This window comes from Pinus tabuliformis, chromosome 6 (assembly GCF_031772625.1).
Source record: "Pinus tabuliformis cultivar Carrire ecotype Pingquan chromosome 6, CPIR1, whole genome shotgun sequence".
Lineage (NCBI taxonomy): Eukaryota > Viridiplantae > Streptophyta > Pinopsida > Pinales > Pinaceae > Pinus > Pinus tabuliformis.
Genome location: NC_142292.1, coordinates 974,174,379 through 974,197,950, shown reverse-complemented (window position 1 = coordinate 974,197,950; position 23,572 = coordinate 974,174,379). Strand labels below are relative to the sequence as shown.

Below are 23,572 nucleotides of genomic sequence, written 5' to 3'. Positions count from 1 at the left end.
AGATGTAACACCTATTGTTGGAATCGGCATGATGAGGAGAATCAGATGATGATGATCCTAACTCCAAACAAATTGATTGTGTTACCCAATTTCCTCATCAATTGGGAGGCATCTAGGGCTTCCCATAGCTTCTTAACCATTGGAGCGTCAATCAATGCAATCCAGACAAATATTTAGAGCTTACAAAAATTGACATTGGCGTCAATGATAACACAATTCAATAGAAGGTACATTAGGAAGTCCAAATGGCATAAGCAAAAACTTACAATGACCTTCATGAGTTCTAAAATCTAGTTTGGGAATGTTTTCTTGTCTCATTCTAATTTGAAGATATCCTAAACAGAAATCCAACTTAGTAAACAAAATTGCTCCATTCATCTAATAATTCATCAATGACGATAGTTCAGAGGCGGTGCTAGTGGTCTAACTTGATTTTAAAGATTTTTTTTTGATTTGACAGAGCTCTTGAAGATGAACCCTACAGCCGCCGCCGCCTCAGCGCCCTCGGCCTCCGTTTGGCCTCGACTCTCTGCCGTTGAAGGGGAAGATCCAATCCAGATCAGAAGGCCGGAGCATTCCTCATCACTTGAGAAGCAAGCATTGAGCAGAGATCTGGAGCCGGAGCCGAACCCTAACTGCGAAGCTGCCGCCGCCGTCGCCTCCTTGTCCTCGGCCGCCGCTTGGCCTCTGCGCGGACTTGCTGCTGAAAGGGAGGCTCGATTCAGGATCTATCGGAGGCGCGAACCCGAGTTGAAGCTCCAAGCGGAGGTTGAGCCGAAGGAAGAGGCGAACTTCCATGCGTTGAGCACAGGCGCGCATAGCCATGGCAGCTCTGGCTCCTCCACTGATCAGGGGCCTCTCTACAGATCGGTCGCCCTTCCCTTTGCAGCGGATCCGAGTTGGAGCAAAAGATACCTTAGGCAGAAGATTTCTTCTCTCCTGCTGCCTCCTTTGCGTCAAGAGATGGGAGACTCAAAAGATTCTGGCCCCGTGCTGCTCCAGAAATCTTTTGAAAATTCCTCTGCCCCCTTTCAGGTTCAAATCACACAGATCTTTGGCAAGACCATTCTGCAATGGGTAAACCCTACAGATCTGGTGCAGAACCTCAAAGCAAAGCTGGAGCACAGACTTGGGATCCCCTCAGCCCTACAGAGACTTATTTTCCAAGGTAAACAGCTCGATGATCCTCTTCCTCTCTCTTTTTACAGCATAAAAAACAACAGCTCTTTAGTGTTTTCCTTTCGCTTGAGAGGTGGAGCTGCTGGTCAATCCTCTTCTACTCCTCCATACTCCTACAAAGCTGCAGTCCGCTCTGAGATACCCGCATCCCCTGAACCTCCCAAACCCAAGCCTTTTTTGGTTGACAAATTGGAGGAGGTTCCCTCTGTTGAGATCTCCTACTCTGACCTTGCAGAGGACACCCAAAAATTCGCTGAAAGGGCCATCATCTGCAGATTCAATGGGCTCTGGCCACGCTCAAAGGATCTTTATGACTGGATCAAGGAAAACTGGACTCACCGTTGCAAGGTTTATTTCTGTGCAAAGGGATATTTCATAGTGTTGTTCGATAATCCCGAGCACTACGAAAAGGCCTTAGAAGAAGTCCCTTGGTTCATGGGTTCAGCAGGCCTCTTCTTAACTCCATGGTTCCCAGACTTTGACCCAGCTTCTGCAGTCATCACTAAAGCCCCTATCTAGATCAGACTTCCAAATCTCCCAATACACCTGTGGCGCACAGAAGTATACAGGCAAATTGGCAACACCTTGGGCTGCTTTTTAATGGGAGATTACGAGAGGGAACAGCAAGGTCTCTATACATATGCTAGAATATGTGTGGAGCTTGATTTAAGCAAAGGACTGCCAGAGCAAATCAATCTCAAGATCAATGACTCTGTTTGGACCCAGATTCTAGATTACGAAAACACTGCCTTCTGATGCCGCCATTGTCACCTAACAGGGCACCTGCAGAACTCCTGCCCATCGCTGACAGCAAGAACGAAAAAGGGCATCTTCGCAAAATCCAAACCCAAGCGTTGGGCTCCCTGTCCTCCGCCGCCAGCAGGGAGCTCTAGCTCCCCAAGTTCGGAGGATGAGGAAAGCGATTCAGAACCGGACCAGGCGCCTCAGCCGATGGATCCGCCCACGGATACTAAGGGGCACACCCATGTCACAGCAATCTCCCAGAAACGCGCCCATGAGACTTCCTCCTTTGAATCAGAAAAGGAGCTCCCGAAGATAGAGAATTCCAGTCTTCAAGTTGTTTTAGCTCATTCTCCCCATGATGGCTGGACAAAAGTCAACAAAAAGAAAGGGAAAAAACACTGTGTTGTAGTTTCTGCCCCTGTGGGGTAAAAGTCAGTTAGTCAGTCTTTGCTCTCAAGTTATTTGATGTAGCTCTGAGATTGAATCTTTCCTCCGGGACCGAGGTTGATGGATCCATCATTTCCGGTCGGCCGGTCTCTTGCTTCTCTTGATTGTACTATATTTTACTTAATAGAATTAGCCTTTATCGAGAAAAAAAAAATAATTCATCAATGACATGTATGGGAAACTTATCTTTGATTGTCATTTCCTTGAGATGTTTTTAATTTGGACACATACACCATGAACCATCTTTTTTTATAACCATCACCAATAGTGGAGATAAAGCACTTCAGCTTATAGCTTAAATGATGTTAGCTTCTAACGTTTCTTGAACCATATGCTCAATCTCACTCTTACGTGCTTATGGATCCCTATAAGGCCTAATGTTAAGTGGTACAGTTCCAAGTTGCCAATGAATAGTTTGGGCATGATCTCAAGCATGTGGAATACTCTTAAGCATCTCTCCAAATACCTTGGAATGATTGTTAATATCTTTCTAGAGATCAAATGGAGCAGGGAATATAGATGTTTGAACATCTAATGAACACAAGTGTTTAATTACACCATGGTGTCCCTTTTTTTAATAATTTTGTCATGCTACTAGAAATTATCACTTTAGAGGGTTTCCCCTAGATACCTCTAAACTCAATTTCCTTTCCTTCTGAGGGAAATATCATGAAAATATTTTTTAAATTAAGGGCCATTGTTCTCGATGATTGTAACCATTGGACCTTGAATACAACATTAGCGCCACCCATTTGGATTGCAATCATTGAACTGTCCAACAAATACTTCCCCATATGTAGCTTAATACTATGGGACTTCCATGAACAATTTATGTTGCATCAATCTGCAATCATTACTTGAAATTTTGGTGTTGGATATATAAAGCAATTAAGAAGATTTTACTAATTGATGAATTTATGGGCATTACCAGAATCAATCAACATTGTTATCTTTTTCTTTTTGATATATCCTTCTATCTTGAGGGTTTGTGGAGCACTAGTGCTAGCCAGTGCATAACAATATATTTTTGTGGTTTCTTCTAGCTCTATAACTTGTGATGGTTCTGATTATTGATATTCTTCCTCTTCATAGTATATGTAGAATAATATATTATCATAACATCTATGCCCCTCACTGTACTTTTCACAACTGAAACATAGTCCCTTTACTTTCCTTTCTTCTATTTATTGAGGTGTCCACATTGTCGATTGAGTAAGGTTAGAAAAATGAGCATGATTTTCTCTATAGTTGTTAGTAACCATATTTTTATTTCCGACTTTCCTTGTCAAACTGAAAACATGTTCTAAGGATTTAGGATCAAAGAGACACAACTCATGTTGGATGTTTTCTTTTAAAGTTCTCATAAAGTGTTCTAACAAAATAACCTTTGAAATGTTCTTTACCCTAAGACTCGACTTTTGGAATTGTTGGATGTGCTCTATAACTAGACCTTTTTTCTCGAAGATTTTCCAATTAAGTAAAGAATGCATTGATCTAAATATCCCCATGATGTGCTATCAATTCCTCTACAAGAAAAGGACCAAGATAAATAGAATCACTTTTCATTTCACAAAGCCATTGATTCCATGCAAATTGATTATGTTCTTAAAATGTGGATGCAATGTTTACCTTTTTTAATGTTGTCACTTAGTGTATATCACAGTATTGCTCCATTTGGAATGTCCATGTAATAGAGTTGTTACTATCAAACCTCCTCATATCAATTTTCAAAATAAACCAATTCCTTGGTGTTGACTTGAAACCCTAATGATGTGAATCTTGGAGTGAAAAATCATGATTATGGTTATATGATTCAATATTTGTGTTCTTTAATTGTGATAAAATACTCCTCATATGTTATTGAAATCCAACACAATCGTTCCCTTTATTTTTACAATTTCCTTGGATTTCTATCTCTCTTTTAGGAAGCCTCTTTAAGAGAAGTTTTTCCATGGAATTCATGGATTTTTGTATTTATTCCTTGATTAAGTTTTGTATTCTTCCTCGTTTTCCTCCATCTTTATTTCACATTTTTGTACTAAGCTTGCACCTATAACAATTGGCCTTCCAAATTGGATATAAGGTACTAGAAATCTTTTGACTTAATGAGTCATGGATGAGTTTTTCGGAGGTTTAAGTGGTGAAGTAAATTTTCAAGCAACCTTAATATCCATGTAAGTAAATAATAATTCTCTATTTTCTCCTCTTTATCACAAAGTTTGAATTCCCAAAAATGGGTCTTCCAATCAAAAGTTATGTCAATTGTAAGTTGTGTATCTTTCGAAACCCTAATTTTTAGATTATCTAGATGGTTAATCTTTGTCTCAATATATCTCTGAAATTTGAGCCCTTTTGAATCTAAAATTTTGGTTTGTAATGTTATGATATGTCTTCTATACAATTCTAGAGGTTTGACCAAAATTTGATGTGCCAGATGAATGTTATGGTAACTTTTCTAAAACTTGTTGATTTTTTGCCTCTTCCCATAAGCAAACTTGCATATTGTGCCATGTGTCTGAGTTTTTAAATATTATTTTGAAATTTTTACATGAGGTATCTTAGTATGTCTCTGCAAATCCCTGAAAAGTTCATAACCTAAAACCCCCTTGGGATATAACAAAAAATCGAAAAATACTCATTTGACACTGATTTCAAAATTATGCACAACCCCTAACATCCACAAAGTATATCTCCAAACTTGTAGGAAACATAATCCAAAATTTGTATTGGTTGTACCTTGAAATCTATCATCAATCTCTTAAAAGTTTCATAACATTGTCCAAAAATAAATTATAGCGAAAAATCCAAGGTCTCTCATTTGAAATTGATTTCAAGAACATTCATAAACCCTAACTTCCATAGGGTGTATCTCCAGAAGTATAACGAAACAAAATCTAAAATTTAGACCAAATATACTTCGACGTCACTTCTCAATTGTCTCAAAATGTCATCATCTAAATTTTGCCCAAAAAAATATAGCGAAAATGACATGTCTCCTTTGAAGCACTAAAACCCTAAGTTTGTATTCTATAATACCAAACGTTATGAACAATGTGCCTTAAGAATGACAGAAACCAACAATTGTAGTACATTTAAAGGGGGAAACCTCCTTTCACAATGAATACAATGTATAAGACAAGATTTTATGATCATAAGACTAGGCCTCCTTGATATATATATATATATATATATATATATATATATATATATATATATATATATATATAGGAGACAAAGGGTATATCAAAAGTTTTGGCATGCACAACAAAATAACAATATACATGTAATAACTCAATATCGAAGGCTTAATAAAGGATTTTAGGGTTAACATAGGGCTTGTATGGGGCTTAATATTCTTACTAACAAGACGTTAAAGAAATAAGCAATAAAAAGAGACCAACATGTAATAAATACTCAATAAAGTTGTAATATAATATGGAGTCCTAGAAATCTTCACTAGAAATATATATCAAAAAATAAATAATTAAAAAGCATATCATCATAAAACATCCAAACAAAAAACGTTGAGTTGGAAATAAGACCATATAAAGGGGCATAAGACTATCAACCACTAAGAATGTGTTTGATGGAAAGTTTCCTGTATATATTCTTTAGGGATCACATTTCAAAACAATGAAGAAAAAGGACCACACAATCAATAAATTCTCATGTTCATAATTGGCTAAACCTTATATATGATTTTTTGAGAGATGCACTAAAATTCAAGGGAATAATTCTAAGTTCATGGACGTGAATATATATAGAAAAACTTGTGGTGACTACCAACGGGTTGATGATTTCATGATATATACCATGTGGTTGGTGGTATAGTGTCTCCAATCTCATTGTGGATGTTTGGGGCATTGTTTACAAACAATGAAGATTTTCTTTTTTGAATATAGCTATGTGATATTTGATGTCAAAGTTGATTTCATTAATACCTTGGGCTCCTATTAACACCTTGAGCTCCTTCTTAAAACCTCTTTGTAATTCTTTGCAAGTTGTGGATTCTAGGGAATGAAAGACACTACATTGGAATGATGTGTATGTTTTGAATCCAAAATAAGAATGAAAAACCTTTCACCACATTTCGAAGAAAAAAACATTTGGGCATCAATGGGCAAGGGACAGAGCCTTTGAATCCCACTAATGTTGATTAGCATCAATATCAAATTAACATTTTAGAAAACGTACATGTTAAATAATTGCAATTTCTATAGGTCATGTATTTACATAGTTGCCAAAATTTTGAGATACCCGAGAGGATAACAAATGGCAATTTTGTGCCCATGTCAACATTTTGGAAAAGAGAAAACTTGAAGGGCTTTCCAAATGTTGCTATCGTTTATTTGCTAAATAATTTTTTTTCCGAAAATACATCTTAAGGACCCATCTGAGACCTCAGATTTCCTAAAATGCCAAATATCTTATCAAAGGAGTTATGGTTCAACTTACCTTAGGCAATAGATTCAAAGCATATATTTTTCAGAATTTAGGCCTGTAAACATCTTTCTTGACAAAAAGAAATATAATCTTCTCAAGATTAAAAGTATCTCATACTTAATGGTTGTGTTTAAGTTGTGTGCTTTGTTCTATTGGCTATTATAGTTTTACAATTACAACCTTTTCAAAAAAATCCACTACCATAATATCTTTGCATATGGGCTTTTATCATTTGAGGAGAGTTTAGTTTGTTAAAAGTAATCTTCTCTTTATATCCATGTTTGGGAGGACCATTCAAATCATATGATCACAAAGAAAAAATCATCATTTTGTATGGACTTTCTAGATTCCTAGAAGTAAACCTTTTATACCATTTGTTTAGACTTTATCTCTTTAATTGATTAATCATATCCCCACTTTTATTAAGCACTAACACTTCAGTTCTACTCCCATTTATCCTTCATATGCGTTCCACATCTTTGACCACTTGAAATTGGTCCCTAATTTCTACCATTTGACTACATTAAATTAGTCCCTAATTTCTACCATTTGACTACATTAAATTGGTCCCTAATTTCTATTATACACAATACCGTCTCTTCATTGTTTTGTATCTATTTGGCCAACCTCTTTTTGTTTTCTTTATTATTTTAATTGTCCTTGTCAAATGGATGTTTCACATTAATCCATTTGATTTTTATTATACCAACTAGAATATATCTATATTAGTTGTGGGATTTGAACATTTTCTAGGTATTTTCATGATGCAATCTCATTTTCTCAGATGAAATTAATGTGTTACCTTGGTTTGTCAAAGTCCTCCAACTTCTTATATATTTTCCTTGTGTATTCCTTAAATTATAGAGGTTTTGGGATGTGCCTCTTTTTATATATTGCTTCTACATATTCTTGAAATTATACCAAGCTTTTAAAATTCAAATTCTATCTTTCTTTTTTAACTCTATTTTTCTCATGGTAGTTTCAACTAACTATTTTTGAAGATGACTGTCATTTTAAAGATTCCATCATTTACTAGTTGTTTGTGGTGATGCTATGCAAATGAGATATATTTACACCAAAGCTTCCATCATTTACTAGTTGTTTTTAGTGGTGCTATGCAAATGAGATATTTTTACACCCTAGTGGTTATCTGCATAAACTGCTCCAAATCAAACAATTTTTCTTCAAATTTTCCAGTTAAGGTCACAATACAATAATAATAATCATCTGATTTTTAAAGTCACAATCTTGCTACACATATGAAACCTCTTTTTTAGTGGGCCAAGGGTAACCCCTCCACAATAATTTGACCCCTTAGTTTACAAAAGTGTATATACCATATCCCCCTGCACATTTGAAAATGTGACCACCAAAGAGGAATCACATGTTTTTAGCACTAATAAAAAGCACAATAAGCCAATGTATCAATGAGCTAGTTAATAAAAAACACTATTTGATATGAAATCAAAAAGTTAGTTAATAAAAGACATTAAACGATATGCAAACAAACTACCATCAGAACAAACTTCTTAACTTTCAATACACAACTGATCATTTTCAATACACAACCGTCCATGCCAATACAATGAATCTATCATGCAATTTATAAATACAACTGGTTAGACACTATAACATAAAAAGCAAAACTCACAAACCCAACTAACCAACACAAATGTAGAAATCTTTAAAACTTTTCCGCACAAAAATTTAACAATGTGATAAGACCTAAGGTAAATAATATCACACCTAACTAGACGTGGCAATATAAAGCTGTATGCTAAGGGGCCAAACCACTTTTTTTTTTTCAGAACGAAAAAAGCATAATTATATTATATAAGATATATAATGAACAGAAAGTACATGAACTGATAGCACATCATAAGGCTATAGGAAGCAAGAGCAATCTGCAATCTTTTGCCAGAAATATGTATATGAGATGGGAAGCATAATCCCAGCAAAAAAAGATAATATGTCCGTGAAGATAGACAGCCTTTTGAGCTGTCAAAAATTTTACAAAAAAAAAAAAATTTTTCAAAACAGCACTGTTCAAAATTTTCACAATTTTCACATCATGCTTCGACCATACATAAACCGAAAATATTCAACAGGGAGGAGGGAAGCAAAAAGGACAAAATAACAGTGCATACCTGGGATCAGCGAAACTGAAATTAAGAGCCAGGGATGGAAAATTCCTGGATATAGAAGATTTCCTCATCAGATATTACATTCATGTTCCAGATACCTGTTTCCAATAGAAGACCGTCCTTTGATAAGATGTCTGCTTGCTGGTTCTGTGATCTGAAAATGTGCTGGATGGAGCATCCTTCCATTCTCCTCCACAAAACATGATTCTGTCCATCCAGCCTGCAAGGTGAGGATTACTGATATGGTTCCTTCCCAGAACATGATCAATCATGACTTTGGAATCTCCGAAGATTGAAACGGACTGTATGCTAAAGAAAGGCAAAAGTTTAGAAGACCCCCGAGAGCCATCCCCTCAGCTTTGCAATTGGACCCCTTTCCCCCATTCCAGGAGATGAGATATTGTAAATTTTCATCCATGATGATGTGAACCCCACAACCACAAGAGCTATTTTGTGCAGCTCCGTCAAAGTACGCTCTTGGAAGCATTTTGAGATCATGTTCTTGCTTATTATGATTAGACTTCTTTCGCTTGTGTGGCTTTTCCGGTAAGGAGTCATAGAGAGAAACAATACTTTGAAGAATTCCCATGAAAGGCTCTATTCTGTCCTTAAAGATTATATTGTTCCTCCATCTCCATGTGCACCAGAGGGTGATAATAATTATGGGCCTCCAGGATTCCTTTTGCCCGCTCCACCAAAGGAATGAATATTTCGTAGATGCATGAGAAATATGAGGGAAACCATATAGATCTGCCAGTGCTTGCCATAACCACTTATCCAAATATGAATTATTAATAATAGAAATTCACGTGTGCTCCAGTTTTATCATGACTAAGAAAAAATACATATTCAATTAGAATCGACCTATTTTGTCTCAAACTCAGCGTAGGGGCTCTTTGGGTATAAGTCCAATTTATAAAAATCAAGTTTATTGATGTAGATCTATTCGAGGTCAATTTATGTTTATATTTCATCTCCTTTAGATGTGAGGATAAATATTTTTTACTTAAACTAATAAATTGATTTGCAGTATGTTGTTAGGATATCCCTTTCCTTGCAGCTGAGATTAATTACTGATTAGCAAGGATTTCCTCTCACTTAACCAGGCATTTTTCTGGAAAGACATTCATGTAAATTTTTCAAATAGGTCATACAGGGCCATAAACAACACACTTTTGCACATCTTGATTTTCATATAAAAAAAATTGGTAAAATAATATGTGTTTAGTCTCTATGATAAATTCTCTCGACAGCAGAGTTATGAGAATGTTCAGAAAACGGGAATGATGATTTTTTATTACCCCTATAGGTAATCTATTTCTTAATCACCAAGGTATGATCGATCGCGAGACAAGCTCAATTCTCTGTAATCACTTTAGATAAAACTCTCCGTATTTCTTAGTGTCCCTCTGAGAATGACTTGATCGTAATCATTTCAAAAGAAATATCTTACGACACCAAGCCTTAATACTTGGAAAATATTTTTTTACAAAACACAAAAAATCTGCACAACAAAGTGCAGCCTAGTCCGCATTATAAGAAAAACGAACCCACCATGCATGTCAACGTTGGTGAGAATGAATAGAAAATTGGCATGAGTTTGCATAATTCCGTTCCTCTAGACCCGGCACCACATACTGGCAGACCAGATTTCATTCCTAAAATAGAAACTCTGTTGGACAGAAGATAACTCATGTACTTTGATATAATATGAAAGGCACATCAGTGCTGCTATTCTTCACCAGGTGGGCAATGTATTATTTCCCAGACATTAATCTTCACAATATTTGCATTTACCAATGCCTAGGCTTAATAAAATTGAGGCACCCTGCCAATGCATCAATGACAAGGAAAACTACTTTACCATCTTGAAAAGAAGCACAGCCCATTGTCAATATAAGAACCTAACGAGTCATAGCAACAGCTTGTTCAGTAGGAGAATCATCTGGGCTTTCTTCACATTCCATTTCCTCTTGCTTTGCGACTTCAATTAAATCAGCAGACATGGCCGAAGGAATTCTGTGTCGTGTCAATATTCGAGACGTTGCATCTTTACCTGACTGAAAATTAAGAACGACCACCCTTTCGTCATCCAAATCAAAACGGATGCTCTTTTCTGTGCAACCTTCTACTAGCTGACACAAATGCTTCAAATTATCAACTTCCACCCCATTCACTTTTTTCACCTGTCAAAAAATGACATCATCATTTAGAACTCTGAAAATTGAAGTGTTTACTTTGTCATTCCTTCATTTCTTATATCCTCTGTTCCATTTATCCTATATGGAAGGGAAGAAACATAACTCACAACGCTATTTCTTTATGCGAGTCAACAACAGAACAAACAGTAGAAGAATATTTCTTTCGACTGAAAACTAGTTGGCCCCACGTCACAAAAATGATTTGAGGTAATAGAGAAATTCCACCATAGATTTAGGAAACCACACGTATTTAAGTTCTGCTAAACCGGAAACAAACCTGATACTCTGCCAGGCGCTCATATCCTGCATTAATATCATCCATCAAGACCTGTGAAAATAATAATACAACAAGATTTTATAATTAGTAAGACTGCTAAAATGAGGTTAAAACGTAAAGAAAAAATGGGTTATATTTTGCTTTTGCACTTCAGCCAAACATCAAATACGTATTTCTCACTTCAAAATCATCCAATATAAGTAAATATCTCTGTCAACGTAAACTAAAAGAGAGTATAGAAGTCAAAACCAATAAGGAGACAGTATATTCGATTTATTTTTGAGTTTTAATCACTCTAACATAATTGAACATTCTACTACAAAATCTGCTGCACTTGTGCAAGGCAACCCATTCTCTCTATTAGACAACATCAATAAAAAAGCAAGGACCTGAGATTTCAACTATGTACTGATCAATAGCAAAGTTGACTGCAAATTTGTCTGAAAAAACTGTCCACACAATTCGAAGATGATGATAAAAGCAGTTTCCATGCTAACTGATAAAGGAAAAAATGTGGGATGGTCCTACACAATTTCAAAATGTGAACTGAAGTTAACAAGCCTTGATTAAGCTACTGGGAGATTTCAAACATAATTAAGATACTATAAATGTTATACATGAAAAGGGATGCTCGAGTCACCATGACATGTTCGTCCACATTGTACAGCATCCCAACTGGTGCTTACGGTATCACAATCCAAGAATACAACATGACTTTTGTGGCATTGCCAATATTGAATAGTTTCTTTGCTAAGTCAAGGTGGGGAGGACAAACAGAATAAGATGAGATGGATTAGATTTTCTCTTGGGATCAGTGTTTTTAAACCCGGCCGGCTCGGAACCGACTCGACCGAGTTGGTCCGAGTCGGCCAAAAAAATTTCAACTCGGTGGTTGAACCGGTTCGGCCAACCGAGTTAATACCGAGCCGGCCGAGTCATTGCATGACTCGGCCGGCTCGGCCGAGTCTGTATCAACCTAACCGGGTCAAGGAAAGCAGCCAATGAACCCCCAAAAACGCAATTTTTTTGATGTTTTTATGTTTTTTTTGAGTGTGGGGGACTCCAAAGGGTTTTATTAATTGGTTTGTTGGTCTTTGGGGTCCATTCCCCTCTCCTAGTATTGATATGCTATTCAAATTTCATGGTAATTAGTGACATTCTCCTTAATCTTCATTTTCATCCTTTTACTTAAATTTTTAACATTACCATGAAATGACTCAGGATGTTTGAGAGTGGTTCCGGCCTCATTGGATTTCATATGGAGAAAGTAGAATTTTAGATTTCATTCAAAATCCAGCAAACTTATCAGTTTTTCAGGATTTCAGGATTGGGGGATTCCAATGTTTCCATTGAATTTTGTCATGTATTAGGGTATGGAACTCGTATTTAATCAAGAGAACCAATCCCTCTATGTACCTTGATGTTAGTGACATTGGTTGTCAACCTCCTCCGAGATTCGCTCCCAAACTGGGAGCTTCTGAAAATGTCACTCCCGCTCCCGTTTTTGCTCTCGCTCCCCGCTTTCGCTCCCGCTCCCAAGTAACACTGAGCCAGATGATGTTGGCAACTCTAGCAGTAGCCAGTGGTACTGGTCACAGAGTTTTGTTGTAGAGGCCATTTATAGCCTCCTTGGTTATGTGTTTTTGTTTTGATCTCTATATCATCATCGTGTATGTATTGGACAGTGCAATGGGTGCCATTTTGATATAATGGATATATTCATGAGCCTACTTTGATCATATGTTGTCTTCTATCTATATTCTAATGCTGTGTGTTTGGAAACATGAATGAAAATCTTTAAAATTATGTGTTTTTACAAAAAATAAATATTTAATGTATTTTTTACAACAGCCGAGTCGTTGAAATCGAGCCGGCCGAGTCGATACCGAGACGGAGTCAGAGTCGGAGTCGACCCTCGGCCAAGTCGGAGCTGGAGTCAAAGTTTTAAAACATTGCTTGGGATCATGATTTATCTCTTAGGATCACTATAACTCAGCATTAATGAAATTTAAAGGTGCAAGTTTTAAACCTTTGAAGTGAAACGATGCATGTATATTCTTAAGAAGACTAGGGAAACTAAAAAAAAAACGAGGGCTCCACCCTAGAACCCCCAATACATATGATTTGGGCACATGGGGGTAACCATGCAAAAAATATAACACATTTCTGTTGATTATGTAGCTTTCAAAGTTCTTCTGCATAGGCTAGTGCCTTGCATGCAGGAGAAGTCCCCTTTAGGTGGTTCTTTGAGACAAACAGCTAATATGATTTATTTCCTAACTTGGGAAAAGCACATTAATTAATTTAATTGATTAATGTTGGCTAATTGAGCAAATTTCTCCAAGGATAAATATTTAATTCCTTCGGTGACTTAAATCTAATTTCAAACATCGATCTAAATGGGTTAAGATTTAATCCTAGCCGTCTATCACTTTGGAGATTGAGGGTCAAGGATTTTGCTCAATTTGAAATTCTAAAAGGATCCTAAGGGTGAGGATCAAGACATTCATTTGGAGAGATTCCAGCAGACCTGTGAGAGCTAATTTCAGGTTTGAAAAGCTAAAGACACAGAAAAAGAGCAGCGGAATTTACTAGAGTGCAGAGACAGTGATCAGCCACATGTGAAAGACCGAGTAGGGTGATTTGGCACGTGTAGGAGATTGTTGCTGCTGGAAATTTTCTAAACATTTCCAAGTTTATTTCTACTGTAATTTTTTTTTTCCTCTGGAAAAATCGTATTTCTACTGTAATTTATATATATTTTTAGTGCCAATTTCCCTGGTAAGGGAGCCAATAATTTTCCAGAGAGGAATTTAATGAAGGGAAATTTGATTGGGGCAATTTCATTGTGTTTCTTGTGACTGATTTTCTACAAAATTCCACTGCTAACTTATGAGTTCAAAGTACCAGAGTATTTATGTTTTATAGTGTTCAAATTTTATTTTACAACATAAAATTTATTTGCTGAGTTAAAATAATTTCTGGGGATAAAATAGTTATAGGAAACTTAAATCTGAACCTGGTACTCAGAAATTAACATGGTATCAGGGCATGAGAAACTCTAAAGAAGAGAAGATCATGGGCACAAGGGTTATAACATCAAAGTTTATTCGGCAAATTTTTATTTTCAGCCAGCGTTTTGTGGCTAAAAGTTTGATTTGGAGAAAATGACCTGGAGTAGGTTAAGATTTGAAGACCAACTAGAACAAGCATCTAAATTCAGTCCATAGGAGCGTTGAAATTCTGTTAGATGATAGAATCTCTTATCATGGTAATTACTTGTGACTGATATGTGTTCTGTTATTAGTTTTTGCTTGTTTTTTTATGTCATCAAGCAATTACACAATAGTAAAACATACAGAACATAATGCACAGAAGACAAGAGACTAGAAATTAGGTTCCAAGCCAGGGAAAACCCCCACAAGAGGGCAAATCCAAAAATCCTTGTCTTATAGAATCAGACCAAAATGAGATATCCAGACCAAGACCAAGACCAAGACCCAAAACTGCCACCAAAATGTGAAGTCCAACCCTCCTCCAAGTCACCTCCAAAGTCAAAGTCAAACATGGTCAAACTGTCCCAAATCTGGTCAACTCCTGAAATTTCGGCCCCTGAAATTTTGGGCATGCAATAAGCTCCAAAATTCGGCCTTCTTTTCACTGAAATTCCTCCACATGTGTGAGCTTCCTTCTCTCCTACTTTGTCCTTTTCTCCATTAGTTAGGTGCGGAAGATATGTGTGATGATGATGAGTGAATGTGCTCCAAAGTGATCGAACTGTCCTCTATATATATCTGGCCAGGAGGTCAAATAGGTGGCTCTTGGACGCCCAGGTCAACTTCTTCCCAAGGAGGGCCAACTTGACAACTTTTGGTGGGCTTTGACTCAATAAACATTATTTTTCTTTTCTTTACAAAAAGTCCAAAAGGGACTTGACCCAAATACATTTTCTTTATCTCTGACTCAATTAACCCTATAAGCATGAAGAACATGCTCTGACTAAAATAAAATAATAATGAATAAATTAATATAATAAATATATCAATAGTACATTTGAATTATATTATCAAGACAAACACTAGTTACATTTCCAACACTCCCTCTTAACTAGGGAGGTATTCATAATGACACAACAAGATACTCTCAAGTTGAAATATTCTCATAAGAAAGGATTTTGGATTGATAAGCATCAACATAACCAACATTGTCAAAAATAGCAAGGCCTTGACTAACAAGCTCTATCTCTCCACTAGATCAGAGCACAATGCTGGGAGGCATAAATTTGGACACCACCGCCTCTCTAGGCACATACCCCATCCAGATGTTCACCAAGTATGTCCTCACAGGACTATTCTTATCTTGGATACACATCCTCAAAGAATATCAGTCCTCGGGACTATTCTTATCTTGGATACAAATCCTCAAAGAATATCGGTCCTAGATGCTTATCCAATCCACCATTCTCCTTACCAGTGCCTTCACTAGGCTTACGGTTGTTAGTCCTAGCCATAGTGCATGACACATGGAGAATATGGTGTCCACCCTCAGTCCTCTTCAACCATGGAGGAGATCCTCACTCCCTCTCAAATAGGGAGAAATAAAAAAAAAAAAAGCCTAAGCTTGTCAAAGATACTCATCAATGCATCAACTACTTGTTCTTCTGCAGAGATACGTTGTAGCTTCATGGCGTATGTCTGCATCACATCATAACAAGTTTCGACCTTCCTGGTTCTCTGACAGCGTTGAATCCAACATGTCATCAAGTGGTTCATCAAACACCTTTATGTAGCCAAACTTCTTCATAGCTAAATGCACAAACCTTCACATCTTCTTGTTGAGAAATCTAGTGCATCAAGATTAGGTGAATTGTCTTCTATTATTAGTAACTGCTTGTGAATGTTTTTTACTTCTTAGATTACAATCTTCTTTTACTTATGTTATTATAATGTTATTCTTAACAATAACCAATGCATAAACCATAAAGAGACAAGAGACACAGAATGTAGGCTATCAGCCAAGGCCAAAACCCCTCCCACTTGAAAGGAAAACCCAAAAAAATTCTTCTTCTTATAGAGACTTCAATTAACGAATACCAAAACCAAGACCCTTGACCTATTTGCCTCTCCAAGACCAAGACACAAGATCCTTTCACTGCTTCTCTTTCGTGCCCAAGTCAACACTTGGTCCAACTGCTTGCCTTCCTTTGTACCTCAGCTATACTTCAGATTTTCAGCTTCCTTTAGACCTGCAACTTCTTAGCTTCCTACGTGTGAAGAATCAACTTTGGGACCTTGATTCCTTTTGCTTTAGGAGGAGACTGCTTACTTGACAACTCAACTTGATATCTTCTTTGATCTTCACCCAAAATATTCTCTTACTGTGACTGTAATACTTCAGCCTTCTCCCTGCAATAAACAACAGAAATTTCTCGCACGTGTGGAGGTTTACAGCCCTTAAAACAATGTTAGGTCCCTATAATACTAGTGTATTCCCTTATTAGTATTGTCATTGTAGCCCCTTATTGTTATTGTTGTGCCCATGTTGTCCCCATATTGTTATTATTGTGCCCCATAGAAGCCCACTATTGTTATTGTTGTGCCCTTACATTATTATTGTTATGTTGGCTCTGATTATATTGTGACCCCTTAGACTCCTATATATAGAAATGAGGTCTTGTCAGTTGTATCATCCCGGAATTTTTCATTTGTGTAATGTAAAGAAGGTTTCCCCCTCGAAGAGGCTGATTTTGAAGTCGTTGATCTATCTTTTCTTCTATTTTGTGAGCTGGTTGCATAACATTTGGTATCAGAGCTTTGGATTCTAGGGTTTTCGCTACTCCAAACAAATCATCGTGGCATTTTCACTATACCTTTTTTTCTATGATGTTTCAAAAGCTGAAATTAAAACCCATTTGAGCCGAAATCTTGATGAACCTCAGGTCCGAATTTTAGATCTTTTCTCGCTATATTTTTGGAGATATGATCCAAGGAAGTTAAGGTTTTTGCAGGCTCACGAATTACATCCCAAACAGGTGGCCTTGGGGAAATCGTCATAATTTTCACTCTGAGCATCAGATTGAAATTTCGTAAGTTACAGAAAGAGGACAGACTGTAATTTTCTGTGTATCGTTTTTAGGTCCGAAGGTCAAAACAGGGACACATGGCAGGTCGTACAAGTCCACTCTACTGAACCAGTATATAATCAGGTCATCGTGGGAGATCTAGCATAGCTCTTTCCTGAAGAATCCAATATTGATCAGACTGGTGGGGTTCGAAAGAGGACTCGGAAAGCTACCACATGACGCAATTTCAGACCTTAGAGATCCGAAATTACAAAGGTACACAGATTCAATATCGAGCTCCTACTAAGCGAAAAAAGGTGTGTAATTTTTCTTTCAATTTGCAAAAATTTGGTTTGAAAAATTAGTTTGAAATGATTCAAAGGGCATAGTGAGACATAATTATTATTAATTGATGCCTCGAAGAAAGAAAATGGAAACACCTAGTAAGCAACCTGAAATCCCTACCATGACTCATCAAGAAGAGGAAGAAATGCAAAATGATATATGAAAATTACGAGACCAAGTGCAACAATTTTCACTCTCACAAAAAGTAACGGAAGTTAAGATGGATGGTTTAAAGAAAGGCATGGAAGCTAAGATGGATAGCGTGGAAACTAAGATGGATGGCATGCAAGCTAAGATGGATGGTATAGAAGCAAAACTTAAAGGCAACATGGAAGATTTGAAGATAGATTTGACAAAATTGCTACAAGAAATGCTTACTAATGACGACAGCGTAGTAAAGGAAACTTATGATGAGAACAAAAGAAATGTTAATCATGATTCCATAGACTCTAATGTTGGATTGAAGACCCACCATGTTCCAAAGATCGATATAAGGAAGTTTGATGGCAAAGATCCCGTAACATGCATACTACAAATGGAGCAATATTTTGATCTCCATAATGTACAAAACACACAAAAGGTACGCATTACAACTTTATATTTGTAACCCAATCAGTTTGTATGGTATCAATGGCTTTGCTCTCGTAAACAAATTGTCACTTGGGCAAGTTTTACAGAAGAAATGATAGCACATTATGAGGATACAAAAAGCAACACCTTTTTTAGCCAATTGATAAATCTCAAACAAAAGGGTTCAATGAAGGAGCACATTGAGGACTTCCAAAAATTGAATATAAGGATAAAAGATATTCCAAAGAAGCATAGGATTGATGTGTTCATAGGGACTTTAAAGGATAACATCCAACATAAGGTTCGCCTTGGGAACCTCATTCATTGGAGAAGACATTCATGTTAGCAAGAAAAATTGAAAGCAAAATTATGACAAGAAGGAATCCTACCACTCACAACTATAAAGATGGAAGTGTTGTTGCCCCTCGCCTTCCACAACCTACAAGGTTGACATAACAACAATTGGAAGAAAAAAGAGCAAAAGCGTTTTGTTACAATGATGATAAAAAATACACTAAAGGTTATAAGTGTGCTCAGAATAAATTATTTTACTTCGATTGTGAAGAGAAGGAAGAAAAGGAACAAGAAACGTCAAAAGAAGAGGATATACACCAGGAACAAACCCTAGAGAAAGAAGAAATGAATCTAACCATATCTCATAATGCATTGGCCGGAATTACCACTCCTCAAACTCTCAAGATAGAAGGACATATCAAGAACACAAAGGTAATAGTGTTGATTGATTCAAGCAGTACCCATAATTTTATTCATTGTAACATAGACAAGGAATTGAATTGCTTCCTATATCCAACACCAGAGTGTCAAGTGATGGTTGCAAATGGAGGAACCATAAATTGCTCTGGAGAGTGCCATAATATCAAGCTATCCATGGGAAAATATGTATTGAATAGTCCAATGCTTTCCATTCCAATGGGTGGCACTGATGCTATACTAGGAGTCCAATGGCTACAATCTTTGGGTACGATAGCTTTTAATTTTCAAGAACTTTTCTTGAACTTTTTTTCGGAAGGAAAGGAAGTTGAATTAAGGGGTATCGCACGGAAACTCAGCTCTAACGGCGTGACAAAGCTTCTAAAGAAGAACAACGAGGCGTAATTGCACAATTATGTTCGCTAGAGGTTCCCACATCGAAATCGTCTATTTCTCTAGATCTCCAAAAAGCCTTGGAAAATCATTCCAAGGTATTTGAGAATCCCAAAGGAATCCCACCTATTAGTGATCATGATCATGTTATTCATTTGATTCCAGGAAGTGTTCCTCCAGACATCAAGCCTTACAGATATCCCTATGCCCAAAAGAGTGAAATTGAATATATGGTTGCATAAATGCTAGAGGTTGGTATAATTCAACCAAGTCAAAGTTCTTTCTCTACTCCAGTAGTATTGGTGCACAAGAAGGATGGATCATGGCGCATGTGTCCGGATTATAGGGAGCTCAACAAGCTCACTATTAAAGATAAATTTCTCATTGCTGTCATTGATGAATTACTGGATGAATCGCATGGATCCATTTACTTCACCAAGTTGGATCTTCGTTCAGGATATTATCAAATCAGAATGAAGACTAAAGACATTCCGAAAACAGCATTTAGAATTCATGAGGCTCATTATGAATTTTTGGTCATGCCTTTTGGCCTTACTAATGCACCTTCTACATTTCAAGGTTTGATGAATTCCATTTTCAAACCCTTCCTTAGAAAATTTGTGTTAGTATTTTTTGATGATATACTAATCTACAGCAAGTCTTGGAAGGATCATGTTCAACATGTTGACAGGGTGCTCAAACTATTGGAGGAGAAACAATTATATGCAGAAACCTCCAAATGTTTCTTTGGAGTATAAGTGGTGGAATATGAAGGTGTTAAGGTAGACCCTAGCAAAATTAAAGCCATTAAGGAATGGAAAATCCCCACATCCATAAAGCATTTGCGAGGATTTCTTGGGTTGATAGGGTATTATCGCAAGTTTGTTAAGAATTATGGGAGAATATCAGCGCCTCTAACAACATTATTGAAGAATGATGCATTTTCATGGACTCCAGAAGCAACAAAAGCCTTTGAACATCTTAAAGAGGCAATGTGCGAAGCACGGTCTTAGCTACGCCAAACTTCACAAAAACCTTTATTGTGGAATGTGATGCCTCGGGAAATGGAATTGGTGTTGTTTTAATGCAAGAAGAGAGACCTATTACTTTCGAAAGTCGTCCAATTAAAAGTAAGTATTTATACAAAGCTATTTATGAAAAGGAAATGTTGGCAATACTACATGCACTTAACAAATGGTGACATTACCTAATGGGAAGACACTTCAAGGTAAAAACGGATCATGACAGTCTTAAATACTTTTTAGAACAAAGATTATCTTCAGAAGAGAAACAAAAATGGGTCACAAAGATGTTGGGTAGTGACTTTGAAATCATCTACAAAAAAGGGAAGCAAAATGTTGTTGCAGATGCACTCTCAAGAAAGGATGAGGATGTGGAATCATTGCTTTGCGCCATTTCCATTATCCAACCAGATTGGATAAACGAATCAAGGGATGAATGGAAGAATGATGAAGAAGTATGGGCACTCATTCAAAAGTTACAACAAGATCCCAGTACATCTGATACATTTAGCTGAAACATGATTCGTTCTGGTACAAAGATCGCTTATACCTCTGTAAGAATTCCCAACTTAAACAAAAGATTCTTATGGAATTGCACACCTCTCCCTTAGGAGGGCACTCAGGATTTTTAAAAACTTACCACAGGGTTAAGGAGTTATTTTGGAATGGCTTTAAATCTGATATTCAAAAGTTTGTGGCAGAATGTTTGGTTTGCAACAAAATAAAGTTGAAACAATTAAGACCCCAGGTCTATTACAACCTTTATCCATTCCAAGTCAACATTGGGAGGAGGTTTCAATTGATTTTATCACAAGTTTACACAAGTCCGAAGGAAAGAGTGTCATCATGGTGGTAATTGATAGACTTACCAAGTATGCACACTTTTGTGCATTATCTCATCCATTTAAAGCCAGTACAGTTGCTACTGCATTTATGGAAACAATTCAAAAGATACATGGAAACCCAAAGATTATTGTAAGCAATAGAGATCCCATTTTCACTGGAAATTTTTGGACAGAATTATTTTCCTGTCTGGGTACTCGGTTAGCTCATAGCTCATCTTGTCATCCTCAATCGGATAGACAAGCTAAGATAGTAAACAAATGTTTGGAAGGATATCTTCGTTGCTTTGTATCTGATAAACAAACACAATGGGTCAAATGGTTGCCTTTGGCTGAATGGTGGTATAACACCTCCTTCCATACTGTAGCAAAAATGACCCCATTTACGACACTTTATGGATATCATCCACCATCCATCACATCATATTTAAGAGAAAATTTTAAGGTTCAAGCAGTGGAAGATCACATCGAGCATCAACAAGAAGTTCTCCAACTCTTAAAGGATAACCTCACTTTGGCGCTAAATAGAATGAAACAATAGGCAGATCAACATCGCAACGAAAGAAGTTTTGATGTAGTTCACTGGGTATTTCTACGGCTACAACCATACAAACAAATGTCCCACAAGCAAGCTAAGAAGGATAATAAATTATCACCAAAGTATTATGGTCCGTACAAGGTGTTGCAAAAGATTTGTACTATGGCATCCAAATTGGAGCTTCGTGCAGCTTCCCGAGTGCACCCAGTTTTCCATGTTTCATGCTTAAAAAAGGTTATAGATGACAAGCTCCCAGTTCAAACAATATTGCCAGAACTTGACGAGGAAGGAAAAATCATATTGGAACCTGAAGCAGTCACAGAAACAAGAACTCGATAGCTACGAAATCGATCAATTTCAGAGTGTGGAAGAACTTACCCGCTAAAGATTCCACATTGGAGGATGAGAAAATTATACAGAAGCATCCAGAACTAATCAAGCATTGAGCACAACACTTTTCTGAATAAAAGGGGCGTGTTATGTCCCTATAATACTAGTGTGTTCCCTTATTAGTATCGTTATTGTAGCCCCGTATTTTTATTGTTGTGCCCATGTTGTCCCCATATTGTTATTATTGTGCCCCATAGAATCCCACTATTGTTATTGTTGTGCCCTTACATTATTATTGTTATGTCGGCTTTGATTATATTGTGACCCCTTTGACTCCTATATATAGAAAGGAGGACTTGTCATTTGTATCATCCCAGAATTGCTAATTTGTGTAATGTAAAGGAGCTTGCTCCCTCGAAGAGGCTGATTTTGAAGTCGTTGATCTATCTTTTCTTCTATTTTGTGAGCTGGTTGCATAAAAAACAGACCCAAAAATAACCCTAAGGACTTTGCTCTTCCTTCTCTTCACTTCGCTAGTTGGGAGGCTTTTTCCTTGACTTTTTCGCACTTCTTTCAATTTCAGAACTTGACTGAAATTCTCTGATCTGAAATGAGGTCGAGTTGCATATTTATAGTAGGTTTTCATGATAATAAGCCAACTTGTCATCAAGCTAGGCCGACGTGTCAATTGGAGAGATTATTATTCCTTTTGAAGCTGACTTGAAGGAGAGGTCGTGTGCTTTTCTCGGAGTTCTTTCATACTTATTTTAATGACTCATACAAGATGTAACATGCCCAAGAAGGGTCCTTTATACATGACATTGACACAATTTGGCTTTTATGACTAGATGACAAATCCTAAAGGCTCACAATTGTTGAAGAATGTAACTAGGTTCGGTCTTCATAAATGTATTTATCAAAAGAATGAAAAAGTGATTTTTATTATTGTTACAATGACTTATTAACGCATGGGTTTCATGCTTGGGTCATTATTTTAGTAGTCAAAGTCCCCATTGTGGATTCCTATGATTAGTATTGAGTCATTAGAGTCATTGTATCTTTTATGAGACCCTTCTTGGGCTTTCGAATGATGTAAAAAGAATTATTTTTTAGTCAAAGATGAATTATGTAACCTCCATACCAAGTCGGCCTCAAGGAGACATGTCAGCCTTAACTGGGTAATTCGACCTCACCAAAAGCCTATATATAGGCGCAGATCAAATTCATTTGGACACACTCTCTCTCACAAGTTCGATATCAAGGAAAGAGCTGAGAAAAGTACGAATTTGAAGGAGGCTCAAAGGAGTGCAAAGTTGGTCAAGAAG

At 36.9% G+C, this 23,572-nt stretch overlaps 1 protein-coding gene across 1 annotated transcript in view; it reads right to left on the bottom strand.

Annotated features, from left to right (window-relative positions):
* Positions 1-10,517: 10,517 nt before the first annotated feature.
* The window catches only part of LOC149262244 (protease Do-like 10, mitochondrial), a 176,195-nt gene continuing 163,140 nt past the window's right edge, over positions 10,518-23,572 (bottom strand). The window contains exons 7-8 of the mRNA XM_089423761.1: positions 11,436-11,486; positions 10,518-11,143 (exon numbers count right to left, since the gene is read on the bottom strand). Coding sequence (XP_089279887.1) covers positions 10,862-11,143; positions 11,436-11,486 — 333 coding nt within the window. The 3' untranslated portion in view covers positions 10,518-10,861. The remainder of the gene's footprint in view (positions 11,144-11,435; positions 11,487-23,572) is intronic.